A 23075-nucleotide genomic window follows, 5' to 3' on the forward strand; every position below is an offset into this window, starting at 1 on the left:
CTGCCACTTCTCCATCAAAGTTCAATGCCTTTGCTGCACATTTTTTCCACTTTCGAGACATTTTAGGCACTTGTAAACCCTCTACACCACTTTTCCCACCTAATCTCACATATCCAATCCAATCCACTTTATTTATATAGCACATTTAAACAACAAAACGTTTCCAAAGTGCTGAACATGCGACCACAACAATAAAACCAAAACAATACAAATGAGCTCTGCCACTAAATGAGTATAAAACAATAAATAAAAATAAAACAGTTTAAAAGAATAAATATAAATAAAAACATATGCATATGTTGACCCATTATTGTCACTTTTAACCTCTTTTCACCATATTTCATGCTTATTTTTGCCAATTTAGCCACATTCACAAGTTGTCATGCCCATTATTTGTTCCAATATTGAACACTTTTTGCACTTTTAACCAATTTCTGTGTTTTTTAAAATCCCATTTCACCACTTTTTCCATCATTTTTGGTCACTTTTAACCCTTTTTTCTGATTAAAACAAGGACTTACATCTTTAAGATGACTATATACTATAAAGCAAACAATAATAAACTAGGGGGGCTGTAATTTTGCTGACTTTGTACAGCTCTCCTCTTTATTCCCCCTTATAGATGGACCTGTCTCCACATGACTATTCTTTAATGTTCACGTCAACTACCTTCAGGTACAGTGGGGGTCCCCGGTCTCTGGCACCAATGGGCTGAAAAGGTTGAGAACCATTGATCTAGTGAAATGTCAACAAATAGTTCAGTGATACTTTTTGTTCTTCCATTGGTGAACTTCAACTCCAACTCAGTTAATTCTAAACCATTTACCTCTCATCCAGTCCCCACCCATTCATCTCTCTGTCCTCCCTGCCCACTGTTGGTAATTTGACTTTAACTGGTATCAGGTACAGTTTGGTGAGTCATGTGTAACATAATGTTTTCTCTTACCAAAGGAGGAGAAAGTGGAGCTGCTCTTTCTGTCCTACCCCTTCGTTTCTTCTCTGATCTGATCTTTTCCTCCTCCGGCTCGGCAGCGTCCTCTCGCTTGTCCTCTCCAGCACCTTCTAGGTTGAAGTTGACATCAATGATGCTGGTCCGACGAGAAGACGAAGGCTTCCTGATCTCAGCGGGCACCTTTAACTTTAAAGCAGCCATGAGAGGTTTATTAGGCTTCCAGTTGCCCTCAGAGTCCGACACGTGGTCTCCCGCAGTGCAAAGGTTCAGATTGGAGTCGGTAAGCTTCCTGTGGATCTCATGGAGGACAGCGCCCCAGGTGCCGTCTGGCTCCGGCTGGGATTCCTTGTCAGAGTCCAGACCTTCATGAGCAGACCTCACCTCGGACTCTTGCTCCAAAGTGTTTAAGACCTGCCCTCTTTTTGCTGTGAGCAGACTGGGACGGGACAGAGAGGCGCTCTGTAGGGCAATCCAGTTTCCATCTGGACTCTTCAGCACTGAGGACACGCCTTACAAAGACACAGACCGAAATGATTTGGTTTTACATAAGCTTAGGCCTAGAAAGTCAGACAACTGAGGTTATTTCCTCAGATCACAATCATTAAAGGAACGATATTAGCATTAGCGTTTCAGGGTATTTAAGTCGACCAGACACAGACTGGATGATGTAATGGATGGTAGGGATTTACAGGACTATCCAATCGAGAAAAAAAGGTATCTTTCGCGGTCAAACATTCCGGGCCACAGAATAATGATAATTGGGTTAAGATATTCTCCCTCCAACCTCTGCCATGGATCCTTCATACAAGGTCAGAGAAGTAACCAAGACAACCAGAGGGTGGCATTTGTTATCATTATTATTATTATTATTATTGTTGTTATTAATATTATTTTAAAACAAAAGGATTTGTTAAAATAATCTTAGATCTTTTTATTTTTGTATTTATTTATTTTCTGTCTATTTCAAATGTAAACTTTTCAAAAAACACACAAACATTGGTCAGATTAAAAGTTGCCCGGATCTGCTGGAGATTTCTTCTCCTTACTGTAGCTGATGCATGTTCATGTAAATTTGTTGGTTTTTTTCTTAAGAACTGTATATTTTGATATGTGCTACGAGATGACTATTGTTGTAATTTGCACTATATAAATCAATTGAAAAGCTGCTTGAGGGTTTTAAACTATATAAATATAACAGCTGTCCCTCTGCCTTGAGTTCATAGCAATGCTGAAAGCAGTGCAAATGTTGTGGTTTTTTTTAACATTAACCTTCTGTTTGCTGTGATTTGAGGAGGTTTTACACCTGAGGCATAATCCCATTCACTAGCAGTGATTCTGAACGTGACAATCTAAAAACCCAGCAGATGAGTTTCTTTTTGAAAAGGATTTGCCATTGGATTAACTTCAGCGGCGTTTGGATTGTGAGCTTCTGCATTGCTGCTTTTAACATGAAACGCCAGTAAATTTGAAGATTTTTGAAGATCACCACCTCAACTATGCAGACAAAAGGCCTTCTTTATGTAAAAGTAAGAAATGCAGTCTACTCGAATCTGGAAAGTACATCTACTGGTCGGTCTGATGGTTTGGAGAAGTTGAAAGCCATCATACCAATGTTGTCCAGGCAGTCCGCACTAAGCCAAGCAGTCATTCCCGGCCCAGTGCTCTCCTTCAACACCTGCTGTGCATCTTGTATCAGACTGAGAGGCTCATTGTCCAGCAGTGAGAAAGCAGACCTCGACCTCTGAAGACACACATGAACATTTATTGAAAATTAAAGAACAACCAGTTCAATGATGTCCTGCTTTGGGAATGAAGTCATATGTGTTTGTGTAATTGTTGCTGACTTTATTTGGACCTTTTTGAATCTTTACTGACCCAAAGGTTAGAGTGTTGCTTCCCAGGAACTTGATCGAAGGCCGGCTGTTGATGGTGATAAGGGTCTGTGATGCGTTCAAGGATCCTGTCAGGGTCGTAATCTGCTGTCATCTCAGCCATAATCTTCCTTCTGCTCACAATCTTTAATACACAGCAGCAGTTTAGAAGCAAAATACAAGTTTTCACACTGCATAGTGATATCTAATGTTAGCATTACGTTACATGCATCCCACACAGAGTTGATCTTAATTTTTGGAATATGTTTGGATAAAATGTAGTAAAAAATATGTTTATTTTTTTTTACTTTTTTAACAATGGTTTTGGCCAGTTCTTCAATAAGCTCCTCTCTGTGCTGCCGCAGATAAAGTGCCTCATTGTCCTGGAACACAAACATGGAAGTATTCAAGACATTGCATGGTAACAATCACGCACTCACACACACACACACACACACACACACACACAGACACAGACACAGACACAGACACAGACACAGACACAGACACAGACACAGACACAGACACAGACACAGACACAGACACAGACACAGACACACACACACACACACACACACACACACACACACACACACACACACACTTAATCCTGCATTTAACCTACATGTTTTTCTACTGTAGGAGGAAACTGGACATGCATACTCTGGGAGAAATGACCACCCACTGTGGGCATTAGCGTTGTTTTTGATTAAAATTATATTTAAAACATTTACTTTATTTTTTATTTGTATTTTGCACAAAAATCAAATATTCATAAAATATATGAAGTTATAAATTAAGTTGTTCTGTCATGGTAACTTTATGCATTAAAAGCACGAGTTGAGCATTATGTCTGATCATGTAGAATGGACATCTGTTTATCCACTAAGACTTCTTAAACCAAACAATGGCCCCCACTTTGTCATGTCAAGACATATTAAACTGTCATTTGGATTGCAGAATAATCCAGATGGTTTAACGTAATCTGAAAAAACAGACAGATCAGATTAGGGAGGAACTAGAGGCAAAAAGAGTGTACGAGTATGCATACAGTAAAGTACAGGCCGATACTGCTGGACCCAGAAACAAGTAGTTAATGGGTGGATCTAGTTTAGTACGGATCAGGTAACACATCAGTTTGAAAACATATTTATTGCAGTAAAACCTGTGCTATCCAAACCGGTTTTTAAGTGTTACATTTAGATCAAATTTAAAGCTGCAAATGTGGTCTCCGGTCTCGAAAATACAGTTAAACTTTAAAAAAAAAAAACCTTGAGTGCTTAGGAGTGTTGGTTATGTATAGCTGTGTATCATCAGCATAAGTACTTATTTATTGCTACATACATTACTAAGAGGTAGTGTATAGAATAGATGATAAAAAGTGATGGTCCTGAATGGAAGCTTTGTGGGACACCACATTCCATTTGATTACGTGTTGAAGAATAATATTAATTGTGTCTATGTTTTTAAAATGGACTCCTGAGTGCTGAAATAAAGGATGATGATTATAATTCTTATTTAATAGGATTTAAACCAGTTGTCATCTGTCTTAGAGGGCCCAACATTATTTTTAGGCTTTCTTAACAAATTGAATGGTCGACTGTACAAGTTGCACTAACGCAGTGATTCCCAAACTTGGGGGGTCGTCGTGACAGGGGGGTGTGAGCACAGCCTTGCTAAAAATTGAGCATTTAAAAAAAGAAAAATATTTTCTCTTTGCACTCAAAGAACATTCATATATCTGTTTTAAAATATGTGTGAATGCACATTTCATGTTATTTTTATGAGTTTGGAAGAAAAATAGTCACAACAAATGATATAATCTATTGATTTAATATTACACTTAAGGTTGGTTGCTTACTTTAGATACATTTTTTATTTGAACAATTAGCCTTTTCATTGTTGTAAAAACCAAACTGGTGAAAGCTTTATGCTGACACAGCAGAATAGATTGTCATTAGGAAAAGGAATCAGCTTTGTTATACGCGAGGAGTGTGATTTCAATTTTGTTTGACAATTTATTTTTTTTGCTTGAATTTGTTATATAATATATACATAATACATTTTGCAAACAAATTAAAACAATAGCAACATTGCAGGACAAATATTCTATTGAATATTAGTGCAAACAAAGGGAGAATGACCTGAGTGGAAGAGTCAAACTCAGCCTTAGAAATGGCCTCATCAATGGCTTCCTCCGCCACTCGCATGGCTACAGTGAGCGTGTCGGCCACGCTGTGCTCTGAACAACAAACATCAGAACAACAGGTGTCAAAGCTCACTGCATTTAAAGAAGAAGCGGTGATTGTCGTCTGCAGACGGAGGGTTGAGCGTCAGTCTGCAGCCTGTCACTCATCCTGTTTGCTCGGTGAAGTGATTGATGGATCAGAGCCACACACAGTCACTGCATTTCAGAACATGCGACTATTCATCCGTCTGACACACAGCATTAGATTAATGTCAGATGGCAGCAAATATGATTTTATGAATTCATGAGAGGATTACACAACAACAACAAAAAAAAAAAAAAAACTTGATCTGAATAATGTGAAGAGGTTTGTTATAGTACAGGAGTCGATTATCAATCAGACAAATAGGGCAGTAAACCCTAAGCTCAATCTATACTAATGCACTGTTTCTAACAATGTGGTCAGATCCACTGATATTCAACCACCCTCATCACCCCTACTGGGGAGATGAGGCATGAACTTCTTTAATTTACAAAGAGAAGTGATTATTTGATTACCCCATATCTATCAAATCAATAAAATTACAAAAGTGATGTTACATATGCATGAACACGTGTATAATAAACTGCTCTTAAAGAGGATGTAGCAGAAAGAATGCATCTCCATCTTTCCTTTTGCACAAAATAGAGGATTTTCAGTTGATTTAAACACCAGAATCAAAGACATATACAGGAGAATGGACATGATTCTTGTGAGAACGGCTCCGCTCACTACACGCAGCAGCCAACTTCAGGACGACCATCAAATCCATCATATTAAAGAATCGTTTGGGGTTATTTAACAATATGCAAGACCTACAGTGTGGCAGTAAAGATACATATTTAACAATGCAGTGGTGTTCAAAAGCAGTGGTATTCACCTACTGTATATAGTAAATCTTATTTTTTAACACATTATCTCATTGTATATCATCATATAATCATTATAAATATTCTGACACTAATAATACATACCAATATTGAAGAATATAGTATTATAGAGTATATTATAAATGTAATCATATAAATATAGAATATCTATTATATAGGATATTGCATTGCATTAGAACATCAAACGTGTCATCTCTCTCTCTCTCTATATATATATACATATATATATATATATATATATATATATACATATATATACATATATATACATATATATATATATATATTTATGACCAGTGCAAATAAAAGTAACTGACATTCAGGACTCATATGGTGTTGTCATATGTTATAATAAATTGAGGAGATTTGATTAGCTGCTCATTTTATTCTAATAAGAGCAGAAAAAACCCCATCTCAAATGACATAATAATAAATAATGTAATAACAATAAAATAATAAAACAATAATAAACTTGGGTATTCAATATTTCAAAGTGTGTTAGTTGTGATGCTACAAGAATAGCCACAAGTACAGAGTGAGTGCTGTGTGTAAAACAAACACTGTGTGTGACAAAGTGCACGGTGACCTTCAGCTTGTCTGTAGAAGGTCGAGTCGCTCCCGCAGACGCTGCCCTCATTGCAGATGCTCTCCTCGCAGCCGCTGCCCTCTGCAAACACACACACACATTTCAAACACACACACACATTTCACGTTATGTGAAAAATACAGAAACAAAACATAGACATGAAATGAACCTTAAACTTAATCTTAAAGTAAAGAAAAGCTTTTATTTTGAAGGAGGATGGGAAAGATGAGGAAATATTGAGATGCAAATGCCATTTTAATGTGAAATTGATCTCGTTTTCATTAAGTCTTCTGCCGTGACCTTGACATGACCTTAAAACAGTTGTGACTTAACAGAAAAATAGTGAACATTTTAATTGTTTTTGTGCAATTCGCTGTAATCAAAAGTCGTCAAATTCAAAGATGAAACACACAGGCAACCATGTGCTTTGTCCTCAAAACTTTGAGCCATTTTTGATTATTTCTTGTGGATAATTATGTAACGATGTGGTCATCTGTGATTATGTAAGAGCTTTAGACCAAAGTCATGTGTGGCATTACTGTGTACGTGGAGTCGACCCCAGCTCAAGGCTTCACTGCAGAGCAAAATGTCAAACAGCTTTAAACTGGGTTTGTCCAGCATCCCATCATTCACTGTGATAAACCAGTAGCATCTCCCCATAAGGCAAACCCTGAAGATATTATGAGCTCAACAAGAAAAACTAGAAGTGACCTAAATAAGACCATAAACTGTAACGCAGAGGATAAGTGATACGTCTATTTATCCATCTTCTATACGCACTTCTTCATGCATTGATGGTTGTGAGGGTCTGCTCATTCTGCTGGTGCCCGTCTTCAGCTTATATTGAATGAGAGGCGTGAATACCCTGTACAGCAGTGGTTCTCAAACAGAGGTACTTGTACCCCTAGGGGTACAGGAGCACATTTGCAGGAGGTACTCGTAAAGATTTACCAATTAATTTAAAAATAATTGGGTTCCCTTTTAAGCTAATTTTTTGATACATTCGCCACAAACTAACAGTACTATTGCTTTTTAACTCAATTGAACTTTATTTATATAGCGCAAATAACAACAAAGCCATTTCAGTGCGCTTAACAAAATATATAGCCCATAGTAAGACAAAGAACCAGGTATTTTCCTACATAGAAATATCAGTGGCTTCTGATTTAGACTCCTATTACATATCAATGAGATGATATAATACATCATCCTCACAGAAATTCGTCATAATTAGGGATCTATTCATTAACAAATAAAAATGTGGCATGGTTCGCATCCCCAGAATCATGAATTTAATTCCTAATCAAAAGTGTTTTTTTCATCTTTCAGTTCATTAAACTATTCATTACTTGTTCCACAATATATCTGGTTAGGTAAACATACATACAAAATGGGTAAGTGGGTATATACACCATTTTGACTTGGTTTAAAAATGCTAAATATTTACATCTATTGCTGCTAAAATAGATGTTCATTAATGTAAATTTTCTCCATAAAAGAAACAAATAAAATAAATAATGAATAAACATTTAAAAAGAGGAATCCATTTCGCTCAATGACAGTTTGACCTCACACATTTTTGCACATGCTTGTTTTAGAATGAAAGAATAACGTAAATGTATTTCAAATAAAGACAAAAACCGCCTCAGCCTTTAGTGATGGTGCTCAATGCTGTCAGAATGTGTTAAAATAACTAAACTACAGAATAAATTGCTCAGGGTGACTTTGATCTTCAGCTGTTTTTTTCCATCAAAGGATGATTTCCAGCATCATTTCACAGCTCTCTAGAAACCACATCCAAATTACCGCCACAATATAAAATCCTCGCCAAGTTTTTAATCACACATCCAAATAAAACTGTATGATAATATTCAGAATATTCAGTGTGTGCGTGTGCTGCTAACGTCAGATGAGCCGCTGCACATCATCGTACCTCCCACGGGGGACATGCACAGTTGTGCAATCATCTGCAAACAATGACCTCTGCATCACCAGACACGCACAGCCCTGAAATCCAACGTTGTTTCAGTCAAATCACACTTTACAATCATATCTGAATAAATACACACAGGAATGAGGAGGAGGAACACACTTCATTTTAAATCACTCCACCAAAAACTTGACGTGTGACTTCCATATACTAGGTAGAAATGGGCAATTGTTAACACCGCAGGGGCCTGTCAGGGCAAAAATTGTTAGTTATGTTTATTAACACATTTACTCATAGACCTTATTCTTTTTAAGGCTTTAAGTTGAGACTTTTCATTTCTGCTGTCTCATGTTTTCTGCTCTCTTCTCGAGGTCAGCTTCCCAAAACACATCTTATCCCTCAGACACAGTGGCATCATGCCTACACACACTCACATAGTCACACATACACACCCAATACACATCCATTCATACACACAAACACCATACAACGCACACACCTCCAACACTCACGACAATCAGGAGATACCAGAGAACTGGTTGTTTTGACCTAAAGAAGAAACTGTCTCTTTTCACCCTCTTCTTTCACCTCCTCTGTCCTCTTTATCTCCTGGGGGAGGAGGGAGGGGGACTGAGGGGGAATATACGTGATGAGTTAGAACTGTGGGCCACTCGATCATCGGACGTCCGCCCGGGGCGGTCACTAATTTTGTCCATCTTTGTACTCCTTTTTATTTAGTTTTATAATAAACCTTTTTTATAAAATCATCAATGCCTCGCCTGGACTCCATCACTCAACCAGAGCAATAAATCATGTCTCCAAATGAGGTCAACCGCAAATTTGCCGTGACAGGCCACAAAAATGTGATTTTATCTGAACTGAGGGCCACAATATCAACATTCATGTCATCATTCAGAATAATGATCAATCTTAACTTTATAATACAGAAAAGTACAAAGGATTTGTGCGTTTTTGTTGTTTTGCGTCTGTTTTAGCTTTTAGAGTCTTTTTTTGTATGTTTTTTTGTTATGTGTGGGGTTTTTTTCCCCAATTTTTGTATTATTTTGATCATTTTGCTTGCTTTTGGAATTTTTCAGTGTATTATTCTGTGATTAATTTTTTTTGTCTCGTTTATTGTTTTTGGAGTTCTTTTTTGCTTTATTATTATTATTATGTGTGCTGTTGGATTTTTTTTCTTAATAATAAATAATAATTGTGTGTGTTTTTGTTGTTTTGTATGTTTTTGGAGTCATTTTAATTAATGTATTTTTATTGTGTGGCATATTTTTCAGAGTAATTTGATGTGTTTTTGGAGTTTTTGTTTGCTTGGGGCTGCCACCCGGTATACAGTATATCTGCTATATACAGTATCATCAAAAAAACGACTTGTGTTTTTTTTAATTAATAAATTCAAAGATCTCCAAGTGTCCCCCCCTTGGGAACTGACATTTTGGATGAACCACAGCATACAACACTGTTATGTAATGATGTGCTTTGTCATTGAGTTTAAAGAAAGAGGTTATTTTCCCATTTTACACACAGTATATAAAACCATCAGCTTGGGCTTAGGCTGTAACGATAAAACAGACAAAATCTCCGAATCCTGAAAACAAAAGAAAGATTGTTGGTGCTCACAAGGAACTAGGAGAAGAAAAACCCTTTCACTCAGTGGCCACGGTTACATGATGTTTTTTCATTCGGAATTAGTTATTACAAATTAAATCATTCGGAAATTAAAGTGTTCTGCTTCGTGTTTACATGGAAATAGTAATTCCTAAATTGAGATTTACATGGAAAACCGGTTTATTCGGCTTTGGATAATTCCGCTTTAGGTCTGGGGGTTGGGAAGGCTCTGATTGGACAGGGGGCGAACGTGACGTATCACGTCTATTGGGAAAAACACACAACAAACCTTTTATTGTCTGCTATAACACAGAACACCACACATCAGTTTTCACTTTTATTTTGATTGTAATTTTGAAGCAGCAGCTCGAAAGTCACCAGTAAAAAGCCCAGTAAACCTCTGGAAAACAATCACCAGGAATGAATAGTTGCTCCCTGGTAAAGATAGTAGCTCTACCAACAGGTAAAATGATAAACTGGTGATATTACAGCATGTGCATTTATTCCAGGTCCTAGTGCCGTGTGTGTTTAATAAGTCCATGTGAAAGTCTGCATGTTTATGCCTCCGTCCATCCACTCTTTTCACTATATCCATGTCTTTTAAGGCTTCTATTAAATAGTCTCGGGTGGAGTCCGGGCCGCCGCCATCTTGGATTATGTCATCACCGTGCGTCACCGCCACAAGTCCGGCAAAACGATCCAAATTAACCTAAAACGGCTTTAACCAAGTTAAGTGTTTACAAGAAAGAGGAATTATCTAAAATCGGAATTAACCAATCACTTAATTTGGATTTAAGTTTAATTTCGGAATTAAATTAGCATTAGGAATTAACTGTTTACAAGGTCAGGTTAAAGAAGAATTAACTTTTATTACACTTTAAAGAGGAATTAAAGCTATCATGTAAATGTGGCCACTGTCAATTATTGGCTTTGTTTCAGGGTTAGGGACTGGTTTTAGTTACTCTGTGTTTCTGGGTCATTCATTAATTTGGTCATCATCTCACCTTTTCCTGCAGCTGCCCAGCTGCTTTAATAAGTGGCCTTTCACAGGGAGTTTACTGGTTTGCCTTTCTACTTTCTCGCCATCTGCAGATCTGTTGCATGCTGAAGTACAGTGTGAGTTTCAGTTTAGTTTTTGCTGCACACCTTTGTTGTTCTTGTTTATTTATTTACTTTATGATCTGCAACAGAGGTGATTTGACTCTCCTCTCTGCATGTCTTTCCCAGCATCCTCCTCTCTACACATTACAGGCATGAAGCGAACAATCTGGAAAGAAACCCATCCTCAAGGAGAACATGCAAACTGGGTGGAATATGCCTTGTGCCATCAGCAACCTGAACTTCTCAAGCTGCTCAAGAACTTCTTTCCACCCCAAGGATCGTATCTAGGCATTTTTGAGACCCAACAGACACCTGGACAGTTTTTTTTAAGTTTTTCTCAGCTATGCAAACATCTACCATGCATGTGGCTTCTTTTCACGATCAAATGAGATCTGTGATGCACAGAAATGTCCACCAAGGCAAACAAACATGAATATTCTTGGAAGTTGGAAGCTGCCACGGTAATCTGCTCAAGTTATGCGAGATGATCAACCAAGAGCTTGATGCTTTTTCACAACGTGCTTCTTAATTCCTAATTTGCATTAATCAGAATTATGAAACAGCAAAAATAAATACATGTGTGGATTCTCCATGCACTGAGCTGCATCAGTGAACCAATCCCACTGCAGAAGCTTACCGGTGAGCTCTGAGAGGGCGCTGTGCTCCGCCAGGTGTTTCCTATAGAGAGTCTTCAGCACTTTAGCGCTGCCAAAGCGCTTAAAGCGACTCTTCACATTGGTGTAGAACCACTCCAGGGACTGAGTCTTTAACAACCTAAAAGAGACATAAGACCAGCTCAGTTCAGTGCAGAGGCATTAAAGCTGATATCCGGAGTTTCTGAGAAATCTATGTTTATGTATGATTCTTTTGAAATGTGAAAAAAATACCTAACTAGTTTTTTACTATGGTCTACTGCCGGTGGTCATTCATATGAATTAATGTATATAAGTCCCTCCTTCGTCCTATGGACCCCTATACAAATGGTAATGATCGACGAGGGCACCCAGCCAATAGGCTTCGACTTCCTGTTTTTGAGACTGTCAATCAAAGTGAATGCGGATCTGTGCACGGAAACAAGGTCGCGCGCCACAACAGCAAACATGTAAATATGATTTTGGCTCTTACCTGACTCACAGACCTACAGTAAATCAATGCGACCTGATGGGACATTATTATGTTCCGTGATGCAGAAAAGTAGAGGCGTGGCTTCTGGTAGATTGGGAGAGGCAGTAGAAGGAAGTGAAGCTGTTTAGGGCGGGACATCGAGGCGTTTCTCAGAAACTCCGAATAGCAGCTTTAAGCGTCAATCCATGTTAGGGTTAGGGTTAGAAAGTAATAGGTTAGGAAGTGCCGGAACTATAGTCCGGTTTGTCTGGGGTCTGGGTCTGGAACTATAGCAACAGTCTTTAATGTATGAAAGCGTACATGTATTCTTGTGGAGCACGGAGTTGCTCTTTGGTATGATAAAACCTCCATAAATACACATGATTGAACACCTTTAAAAAAACAAACCTTTGCTTGAATACCAGATGAATCTATCTTATGTTGCCCCATGCCCTCTAAAACTTTGCATCACCCACAGTCTGCTCCTCCCCGTCATGTTGCATCAAAGCAAATATAAAAGAGCCTGAGGGGAATGATTTAGTCCTTTATCTTAGTGACTGTGTTGTATGAAACACACACACTAAATCCATCTTACCAGCAGCATAGTGGAGTCAGACCCTAAACCCTCTGACGTCACTTTCAGCCTGTCATCCTTCACTTACTCCAAAGCGCTTCTTACCTGCTCTTCTGGCAGGCGGAGCACAGCCAGGCTTTGTCCCTCTTGTTGTAGATGCAGCAGGCCTTGCAGACGTTGTAGCGGCAGTCCCGGCACTGGCGTTTAGGGTTGAGCAGGAAGGTGAAGGGTGAGCAGCAGCGGATGCAGCAGCGCACGTTGAAGCAGCTTTGACGTGACAGCAGGAGGCAGCGGCTGCCCTCATCGTCCAGCTCCTGCCTGAGCTCACTGAAGGGAGGAGAGAGAGAGAGAGAGAGACTCAGAAATATATGTTCAGAGACAAGGAGAGGAGTCATACATAGTCATAAGTGTGTGTGTGCATGTGCTGGTGAGCATGAGGAGAGGACGCAGATAAAACCATGTTAATGTGTTGCACAGGATGATTATCACAGCCAGGACTAACATACACTGTTCCTCTGCTTTAAGCAAGTAAGTAGTTTATTTATAAAGCGCTTTTTGCAGATAAAATCACAAAGTGCTGTACAGAGTTGTGGTAAAAGTACAAGTGCAACACAATAGAATAATAAAACAAGAGTGCATAAACATCATAAAAACCGCAACATTAAAGGATAAATTAAAATTAAAATCCAGTTAACTAAAAGCTTTTCTGTAAATAATTCCACAAGACAAGTCAAGAAACTCTGAAACATGAATTAGCAAGAACAACAGGTAGTTAAACCAGACGGCTGTTTGTTTGTTTGTTTGTTTGTTTGTTGGGTGATTTTAAAACGGTTTTAATTCTAATGAGTTGCGATTTAGCTCTTTTTATTATGGGCATAAATAATGGCCAGTCTAAGCATTAATACCAAGGGTCTTTGTAGTAATTTTTGGTGTTTTTAGACCTATTTTGTGTATTTTGGTTCTAATTTTGCAGTCATTTAGTGTATTTTTCTTTTGTTTTGTGTGTTTTAAATCATATTGAGCCTGTATTTTGAAGCTGGATATCGCTAACTTCCAAGATTTCTTCCATTTGTCCTGTACTACGATGCTGATTAACTTCTTAAGGGGCTAAATCACCATGGTAACTTAGGCTGAATGGCTAACCTGGTCGGGAGTAGGTTTTGTTGTGGCTAAGATATGAGTGATATATGAAAGTTAACTCCTGCCTCCTGACCAATTAGTTCTGTTGTGAAAAGGACCTGCCCAAGAATAGGTGGACCATTCTCTGCACACGTTGCTGCATGGATCTGATCTGACAGCTGACAGAAAGAGAGATTGTTTAGGCATCGATGCATCCTTTCATTTACAGATGACATCTTATACAAAAGATATTGACTTTTATCTGATCTCTATTAGTCAGCTGATAAAGCCTCCACTGGAGCACGCATGTAGACAGGCTCAAACGCCCTGCCTAAGTGAACGTATTTATATCCCGCTTCGTAGGACAGGAACTCTCTGATGGAGAATGTTTGGTTAATGGAGAAATATCCTGTATATACTTATCCAGCTTCGTAGCACATGCCCTTTGTGTAGTTTTGTCTGTTTTGGGAGTCATTTTCTGTGTTTTTGGAGACATTTTGTACATTTCTCTGTCTTATTGTGTGTGTTTTTTAATCAAATTGTTGTTTTGTCTGTTTTTGTTGTTGTTATGTGTATTTGTTTGGGGGCTACATATGGCCCACAGACCACCAGTTGCCCCTGTCTGCTTTGGGGTGTAACGTAATGTGATACATTTAATGATAATGTTAAACAATAAACATAGATTTTTCTTTATTTGCTCTATGAAAGTTTTTTTATTAATCTGTTTCTTTGATTGCATCACATTAAAACATCATATTCTTTTCGTAAACACTTGATATTTGGTTGAATGACTGGAAAATATTTGCCAAAGCTTTAATTGTTTGTATTCAAAATCTGGGGCGAGACCTTCTTAACACTCTGAGCTGGATATTTAGGCACTTGTTCTTAGGAGGAGGAGCCTAAACATCCAGGATGCCACGGCCCAAGTGACTCAGACCCACCAACAGGGATGAATGTGTATATAAGCAATAGCTCTGAATCAGTTCTCATTCACAGGGACAAATATTAGAGTTAGGACTGGAGCCTTCACCTGATGTACAGTATGTGGAACACTTTTATGGATCAGAGCCTGAATATCTGTGTTAGGACACCTCGATGTGAATAGGCTTCATTAAAAATCTACAGTAAGGAGGTTAAACAGGACTTGGTGTGCCACACACACTCGGAGTAAAATCAGCATTGTCCAACACTGATAAGCTTAGCCGTACATAAGCGCCTTGCTCATGCTTACTGAGGCCGGAGGAGGCCAAAGTCCAGCTAAATCAACCTAAATCTTTTCACGTGGAGATTAAACTAAATTCTTCAATTTAAAAAAGGACTCGACAAGAAATTCAAGCATGGATAAAGATGTTGAGGCACATGCTGATCACAATGGCCGTCACTCCAGATCAGACACTAATAAACAAAAACATACACAGTAATGAACATCCTTCTGCTTCTGTGTCTTTTTTATGACTGATAAAGTAATATAACAATATCCTGTAACACGAGGTGTGACTATGAATAATACATGACAAAGGGTCTTAGGTTAGAAAAGCATATCTTTATTAAATTCAAATGTCAAACCCTTCCCACTGCTCTACTCTGTACAATTCTGGCTCTGGATCAAACAACTGTGTTTTTGTTGTGTTTTAAAAGCCGCCAAGAAGCAGGAAAGGGTTTTACTTCCTGTTGAGTCTGTTTTGGTCGCAGAGATGCAGGGGGAAAAAAAAGCTGCATTTTTTCCCTGTGGAACTACTTTGAGTATAAAGCTAAAGCTACGCATACATTAAAGTGCCATGATATGTTACATAGCATCACAGTTTATCACTGAAATAGACAAATTCTGTGTAAAATAAAATAAATGTAGGGAATACTTTTCACCAAAAAACTCCAAACAATTTCATCTAAAAATGTAATTTAAAGAGAATTTGTTGATCTTTCTGGGTCGGTAAATAGTAAAAAAAAAAAAAAAAAACAGGCAGACCAAACTGATAATTGGCGTCCCCTATTGTTGGATGTAAGATAAGATGTTACGATGAATTAATGCTAAATATTCTGTACTATGCAGCACCACAAACTCAATGAGTATATACTGTCTACTAAATACTATAAGTATGGTTAAGAGGATTAGGATAAAGACAGTTCCCACTGAAGTATACTGTAAAATTTCCAAAGATACATTTCGAACGTACAACGACAAAACCCGAAAGAAAACTGAGGCTCAATATCTCCGTTAATTCGCCACCTTTGAAAGTTCTGAAAACAATTTAAGTGAGAAAGTGTCCAGTTAGAATATCAACATGTATTTTTCAGAGACCCGCCATTGTGCTACTCACTAAACATCCGGTTAACTTCAAAACAAGAGCCCTATTTACAAAAGTGTTCAAAACTAGGCAGTGGCTATCCGTACGGTTGCCGTATCAATTTACTGACAGTCTATCAGTACGCAGCTCCCCTCATTGGCCAGTTTCGGTCACGTGACTAAAACTAAACTTAACCGTAAAACTAACCCTAACCCAAAAAAATGTTGCGATATAGAGTTGTAACATAAACCTAAACCTAACCCTAAGACGCTACGTACGCGTACTTTGGTAAACATACCAATAGCACCGGGGGTTGTCTGTACGACAACCGTACGGTACGAACAGATACTTTCTAATAGGGATGTAACGATTATTCGTAAGGCAGTTAAAAATCGATTCATAGGTATCACGGTTGATATCGATTTTCTGAAAATTGAATCGCAGTACTTTTTTTAACCACAAGTGTAGGCGGCGGGCGGAGTCTGCTAATAGTTTCTTTCTGGCTGCCTTCTACTCTTAAATATGTTAATAAATGATTCATTACCCCTTTAGCACCAAAAGAATATCTGTAATATTACTTGAATATCTGTAAAAGTCACGTTTTTCTATTAGCTCTGTCTGCTAGCATAGCTTATCTTCTTCACTGCAAGATATCTGCATGCCAACCGACCACTGTGTTACCAGCGCCCTCTGCTGGTCCAAACAAATATGACGTAAATCAGTGTAATCACGGGTTTTTTTTTTTTTTTAAGTCTAATTGTTAAGGCACAAAATACATTTTCAGTTGCACTTTTAAAAGAAAAGGAACTATTTTGCAGTTTTGCATTGTTTATTATAGAACCAGAATTTAAATTAATAGGCTTCATTTTCATTTGTATTATTCCTTTATTTATTTCATTCAAGATTTATTTTTAGTTAAATTGCATTGTTTTGAATTGTTTATCAAGGAATTGTTTTGACAATGAAAAATAAAAGGAAAATAGTACAGTATTTTAAAAATTTTGTCTACAGTCCCATTTTGTAAAATAAAACGTGAGAGAATCATTTCGTGAACCCAGTATCGTGAATCGAATCGTATCGGGAGTTGAGTGAATCGTTACATCCCTTCTTTCTAATAACTAATGACAGTCAAGAAGAGATGCTTTTATTTTGAAAAGGGAATGTTTGATTTTTAGCTTGAAGCAGGGTCCCAGGACGATTTTAGGTGCATCGTGGAGCGGCTGGGTATGACTAGTGTACATACTGGTACTTCAAAAATCTACATCATGGTATGGTCATGGTTTTATCAAGTCTCAGATTTTTTGTTACAGAGTCTTTTGCAGCTTAGTTCAGAAGTAGATCCAGAAAAGTGTTGATAGGACTTTCAAAGTGGCTTATTAGAGGATATATTAAGCCGCACACAGGCGTTCCCACCACTATATTGAGAGACGTTGCTACCTGAGTCGTTCTTCCTCTTTCTGTCGGAGCCTCATGTCCCTTTGCACCACCTGCAGCACATGTTCCGCCTCATGGTCTGTCAGTCCAGATAAATCCAGTTTCTTTCCCATCGCCGCTGACACCATGACTGTCACTCAAATGCTTGGACGAGCACTCAGCTGGTTTTCATCTACAACACAGAAACATGCATGAATATTAGAGAGAAAAGACAAGAGTCAACTTAGCATCACTTGCCTCTCAGTGCAGGGATTAAAGGTTTGAGACATGATCAACTGGTTTCCATACCATTAAAAAAGCTAATTAAATATAACAGCAAAAACGTAAATCGTGATGTAAAACAGCTCCAGTTTTGTGTCTCAGTCCCCCAAACTCCAATGAAACTGCTCTGTAAATAAAAGGGGGCTTATAGTTTTCCCTCTGCTCATCACTAAAACATTGCAATAACCTTTGATGCACATTGTTTGACAGAACTCACAGTCATTTCTAAAACAATTTCATGTAAATATTCCCAGTGTAGTATGGAGTATAGTTTTACTTATGCCCAACGATTCACAAAACAAACTTAGCGTGATTTACAAATCCAGAATATCACTCACAAACTAATGTATGTTTTCTTTTTTGCAAATAAGAAACATACCTATTAAACCAGTACAGCACGTTGTGCACATACAACGAAACATGTATCCTTCACAATACAAAACAGGGTTTTGGTATAATCTGAATCTGCAAAGCTGAAAATGTGTGCAAAAAGGCATGTTATAGTTTTCCCGTTGTTGTAGAATTGTGTTTTTGTACTTGAAGGAGTTTTTTTTGTACTTGAAAGCAATCACAGATTTTTTTTTTTTTTTTTTTTCAATTGAAGACATATTTACAAAATGATAGTTTTACATCGATACAGTAATGTTGAATTTGGCCCACTTTAGATTAAGCTAGGCCGTATCTGTCAACCCAAATACGTTTGGCTGGGCTACATCAACTCTTTACACAGGATAAGCGGTTACATACAATGAAAGAAAGCACACTTAAACCCTTTGTTCAGATTTTTTTTTTTTTTTTTTTTTTTTACAAATTTCTCTTCTAATGAAATGTTTATTTAAATTATTCAGTCAACCTTGCCACAAAGTGCGTGGATCTAGAAATGATTTAATTTTGAGTTTCCTTGGGCTGCTCTGGTCAGCATGGTGAAACTGAGAAAAAAATTTAACTTGAAATTAAACATTTGCTTTATTTTTGTAAATATATTAAAAAAGGCACCAAACAAAGAAATACTGTTTGGAGTTAAATCTGCAGGATTTTGTCGTCAAACAGTGAAAGAAGCACTTTGGAATCAATCAGAAATAAAGAAATCAGGGGATTTTATTTGCATTAAAAACAAATGATCAATATGTTTTTAATGCATTAAAATTCCCGAGTAGAAAATATTTCCTAAAGCACAACATTACACAAAATACACTTTCTGTAATAGCCAACAAATACCAGTTTAACAACTATAGCACAAATGAAACACATTGAAAGAGAAATAATAAACTCACCGCTGTGAGGGAACACCGACAAAGTTGCCAGAACAGAAAATAGATTTTCATTTTCCTGAAGGAAGTGATCTGGGCTGTGACGAGGAAACACTTGTAATCTGTAAATGTTGGAGGAAAGCGGAAAAGCAGCTGCCTCACACAGAGACCGTAGTGGTCTGTGTTGCCAGATACAGGTTTTTAATTCCCGCTCAAACTCAGTAGAAATAACTCCCATTTAGAATAATTAGCACATACATTTAACAGCATAAATATAAGAATTTAATAGCGCTCCATGATTTCTGCGTCAGCAAACAATGCTTAAATCGCCCCGAAGCGGGGAAACGCCCAATTTGGCAACGACGTTGGAAACGCGATAAAGTCCAAATCTAGTGTTTTCATACCAGGGATAGATTGGAGATTAAAATATCAATCAATATAAATTTAATAGATTAATTATTTACATATATAAGATACACTTCTGTAAATGATGCTGTTGAATAAACTCATTGTGCTACAGTGGTTTACACTTGCTTTAAGAACTACAAGGTTTAATCCAGAAATTAAAATTAAAATTCTGGATTTAGTCTGTTTTCTATGTTAAATAAATCATTTTTATAAATGTTTCTAATGTGTCAGTGACATTTGTCAATCAGAATTTGATTAGGATTGTTTTAAATTACTATTATTTTTTTTCTACTACAACTAACAATATTAATGGTGCACCAATATTCTCTATATTGTTCACAGTGTGGAAGTGTTTCAGGCTTCTGCAAATTGATTCTGTAGATGTAATAGAAAAGATAAATATCTGATATCGCTCAATCATTATTTTAAATAATAAATAATACAAAAACACATAACTTAATAATTAATGTTCTGTTTTTGTATATAGTTATGCTCTCCAATTCAACATTTTTAGTATTTGGTCAACATTTCCCTGTCTTGTACATTTCAATAGTTAAAGTTAACTTTCTAACAAATTAACACAGAGAAAATAACACCAAAAAAAATGTATTTGCTAATATTCACAGCCCTGAAACAAACACATAACGTTTACACAGAGAGGGCCCTAAAACAGAAATTATTGAACTTTTGAAATTGTAGAGTTGTGAAAATGAAGAGCAGCTTTGTAAACACCCTCTACTCTTCTGCTTTAAAAACTTTATTATTTGTGATGAGTGTTTTGCAATGATACAGAAATGAATTCACTTTTTTTATTCTCACCGATGTCATCGTAACTCAAAAGAAATGAACATCATGGAATATGCAGAAACATATTTAATGGTATCTATTACTCACTCACTCCTAGTGGAACGTTAGTGACATTTCATTGTTTTATATTTTCATCAACATTAAAAGAAACCGTCTAAGCGTCTGTTGAAGTTACAACATCATCTGTTGTCTGCGGTGATGGATCATAAAGTTTGTTGAGGAAAGAAAAGTTTGAACCACTTCCACCTTCTGAAACCTGCAAAAAAAAAACAAATCATAATTTAATACATACTGTACAACCCGGACAATATACTGTACTTGACGACAACAGCTACTTTGTCAACGATGTTTAATGAAGAGCTCTGATCCATCTCCTCGTTTAAAATAGTTGGCAGGTTCCTAAAAGTACACAAATAACAACAAAGGATTATTATTTTTGTTCATTGTATTTTTGTGGCACAGTCACCTCACCATACCATGCCTTCCAGCTCCGGTTCAGCATGTAGAGAAAAACGAGCATTATGACTGCTGCCAGCAGAGACAGGAAAACTGCTATACTGATGGATACGGGATCTGCAGGGACAGCAGACCACATGTTGAACACACTTACATTCCCACCTGTGGTTATTTCAGAGCACTGAGTCTCCATCACCTCACATACAGTACTGTATATGATTAGGAAACAATCACACACATACACTCACTCTAATGTTAGTGTAACACCACCACCTACTGTCACACATATGAATAGATGCTGAATAAATTCCCCTTAAAATGAAAACAAATATTTAAATAATAATAATACTAAGTAACATCCTTGCTTGCATTGAGAATGACAAATATATATACATTATTTGCACTTTAAGAACTTTATTATTCCTCTTCTAAGATGTTTGATTGCATATTTTTATCAAACTTTTATAAGTTTTGAAGAAGAAAAGTCAAAAGTTTTCCCTTATTCAACAAAGGTTACATTTTAAACACATTTTGTAGAAATGTTGCAATGGGGGGTATGAGGGGGGGGGGGGTTGCGCAACAGAAAAAGATTGAGAAGCAGTTGCTTTAGAACGCGTAATAAGGGCGCTACCATTTTCATTAGGAGCTGTGATGGGAGGCTCCCAGTTGCAGCCGTGGTCGACGATGGTGATGTCATCAAGAGCAACATCTCCCTCTGTGTTCATTCCCCTCTGATACACAAACACAAACTGGGAGAAAGACAGAGACAAAACAACCTGAACATTAGGGATGATTTCAAATATCAATAATTACGATCTAATGGTTAGCATTTATTTTTTGTCACGTGTAAAAAAAAAAATTGGGACAGAAAACACTGAAAATGACCCTGACCAATATTTTGTTTTATTTCAGAAATACATTCAAAATCTAAAGTCTGTCATTACCCAGAATGCCTGGTCATGTTTTACTGACACACTGGCCGTCTCCCACTTGTCTCCTTTGTTTCCTGTTTCGATCCACTTCAGAGCTCCGTCTTCACTTCCTGCTGCATGCATCTCCCTGTCGGACAAGCAGACGCCAATCATTACGTCCTGTAAACGGAGCTCTGCAGGCTTTGGGACTGGGTCACCTGTCGTTGATGTAGACTTTGAGCGTCCCCACGTGGTCGCCCTTCATGTGATACCAGAATGTAAGACAGTGTCCTCTCAGGGACGGCTGGAACACGTCACCCACCAGGAAGGACATGTCCCCCCATTCGCCCACAGAGTTATCCACATAAATGTAGTGACCTAAGAGAAAAGGGGGGCGGGGTTAAACCTGAAGATATAGCCAAACAATGAGTGACAACTCAGCAGGAATGAATGGAAGACACTGAATGTAGGGTGAGGTCAAAACCTTTAAACTCTAAGCATTTATGTTTCTTTTTTAATATTTTACATACGATCACATTTACTGCTGTGTGATTGGCTGACTAGCCCAAAAAAGCATTTGCATGTGCATGTTGAGTAGAAGCAGCTATTTTATCTTCATCTTTAGGGTCAAATTTGTCTACCGGTTCCAGATAGTCTAATCCACATGTGTCTAACTCAAGGCCCGGGGGCCAAATCCGGCCCTTTAGGCTCGAGCAGTGGCCCCCAAATTTGTCACAGTCCTGTACCCCTTCAAACATTTAACCTGCAACCATGTACCCCCTACTCCTGCACACTTAAAACATAATGTAATGTCATAATCATTGTCGCCCGACAGTGAAACGTGTCCCTGAATTTTACCAATCCTGTAGAAGAATAATACTGTATATAATTAAAAAAAAAAAAAACTATAATAATCTGTAAGCACACAAGAAGACACATTATCACTTGTTTGATTTATTTAATTATTTAGCCTACTGGCATCATTCAGTAAGAAACAATCTCTTTTTCTTTTTTGGAAAAATAATTCTACTAAACGTTTGTTGATTGAACACCTATCAATAATATAACATATACATCAGCCTGAAACTGTGAAATACAACTCACTACAACTTTAATGAGAAGGGTGAGGTTGAGAGGATGAACAGAATTCTGCAATGTTTGACTGATTTTCATATTTGTGTTTCATTCATAATAATATTTTTTTTTTCCTGTTTCAGCCAGATTGCATAAGGGGACTTTACCTGTGTAATTTGTGGCAATGCATGGAGGCTCCTGACTGGTGGTC

General features: G+C 37.5%; 2 protein-coding genes across 6 annotated transcripts in view; both read right to left on the reverse strand.

The window, feature by feature from the left end:
- Positions 1-20219, reverse strand: part of myripa (myosin VIIA and Rab interacting protein a) — a 30301-nt gene extending 10082 nt beyond the window's left edge. For both annotated transcript variants that reach the window (XM_028441372.1, XM_028441371.1), the window contains exons 1-10: positions 19233-20219; positions 17701-17869; positions 12965-13186; positions 11819-11955; positions 6528-6608; positions 4968-5065; positions 3132-3206; positions 2828-2968; positions 2561-2693; positions 947-1461 (exon numbers count right to left, since the gene is read on the reverse strand). In XM_028441372.1, coding sequence (XP_028297173.1) covers positions 947-1461; positions 2561-2693; positions 2828-2968; positions 3132-3206; positions 4968-5065; positions 6528-6608; positions 11819-11955; positions 12965-13186; positions 17701-17825 — 1527 coding nt within the window. In that variant the 5' untranslated portion in view covers positions 17826-17869; positions 19233-20219. The remainder of the gene's footprint in view (positions 1-946; positions 1462-2560; positions 2694-2827; positions 2969-3131; positions 3207-4967; positions 5066-6527; positions 6609-11818; positions 11956-12964; positions 13187-17700; positions 17870-19232) is intronic.
- A 252-nt stretch (positions 20220-20471) lies between these two features.
- The window catches only part of si:ch211-106h4.4 (MAM and LDL-receptor class A domain-containing protein 1), a 33248-nt gene continuing 30644 nt past the window's right edge, over positions 20472-23075 (reverse strand). For all 4 annotated transcript variants that reach the window (XM_028441367.1, XM_028441368.1, XM_028441369.1 and 1 more), the window contains 6 exons: positions 22009-22168; positions 21824-21938; positions 21511-21628; positions 20900-20996; positions 20759-20822; positions 20472-20679 (listed from right to left, as the gene is read on the reverse strand). In XM_028441367.1, the coding sequence (XP_028297168.1) occupies positions 20578-20679; positions 20759-20822; positions 20900-20996; positions 21511-21628; positions 21824-21938; positions 22009-22168 (656 nt within the window). In that variant the 3' untranslated portion in view covers positions 20472-20577. The remainder of the gene's footprint in view (positions 20680-20758; positions 20823-20899; positions 20997-21510; positions 21629-21823; positions 21939-22008; positions 22169-23075) is intronic.

The sequence above is a fragment of the Gouania willdenowi genome, unplaced genomic scaffold (assembly GCF_900634775.1).
Source record: "Gouania willdenowi unplaced genomic scaffold, fGouWil2.1 scaffold_228_arrow_ctg1, whole genome shotgun sequence".
Classification (NCBI taxonomy): Eukaryota; Metazoa; Chordata; class Actinopteri; order Blenniiformes; family Gobiesocidae; genus Gouania; species Gouania willdenowi.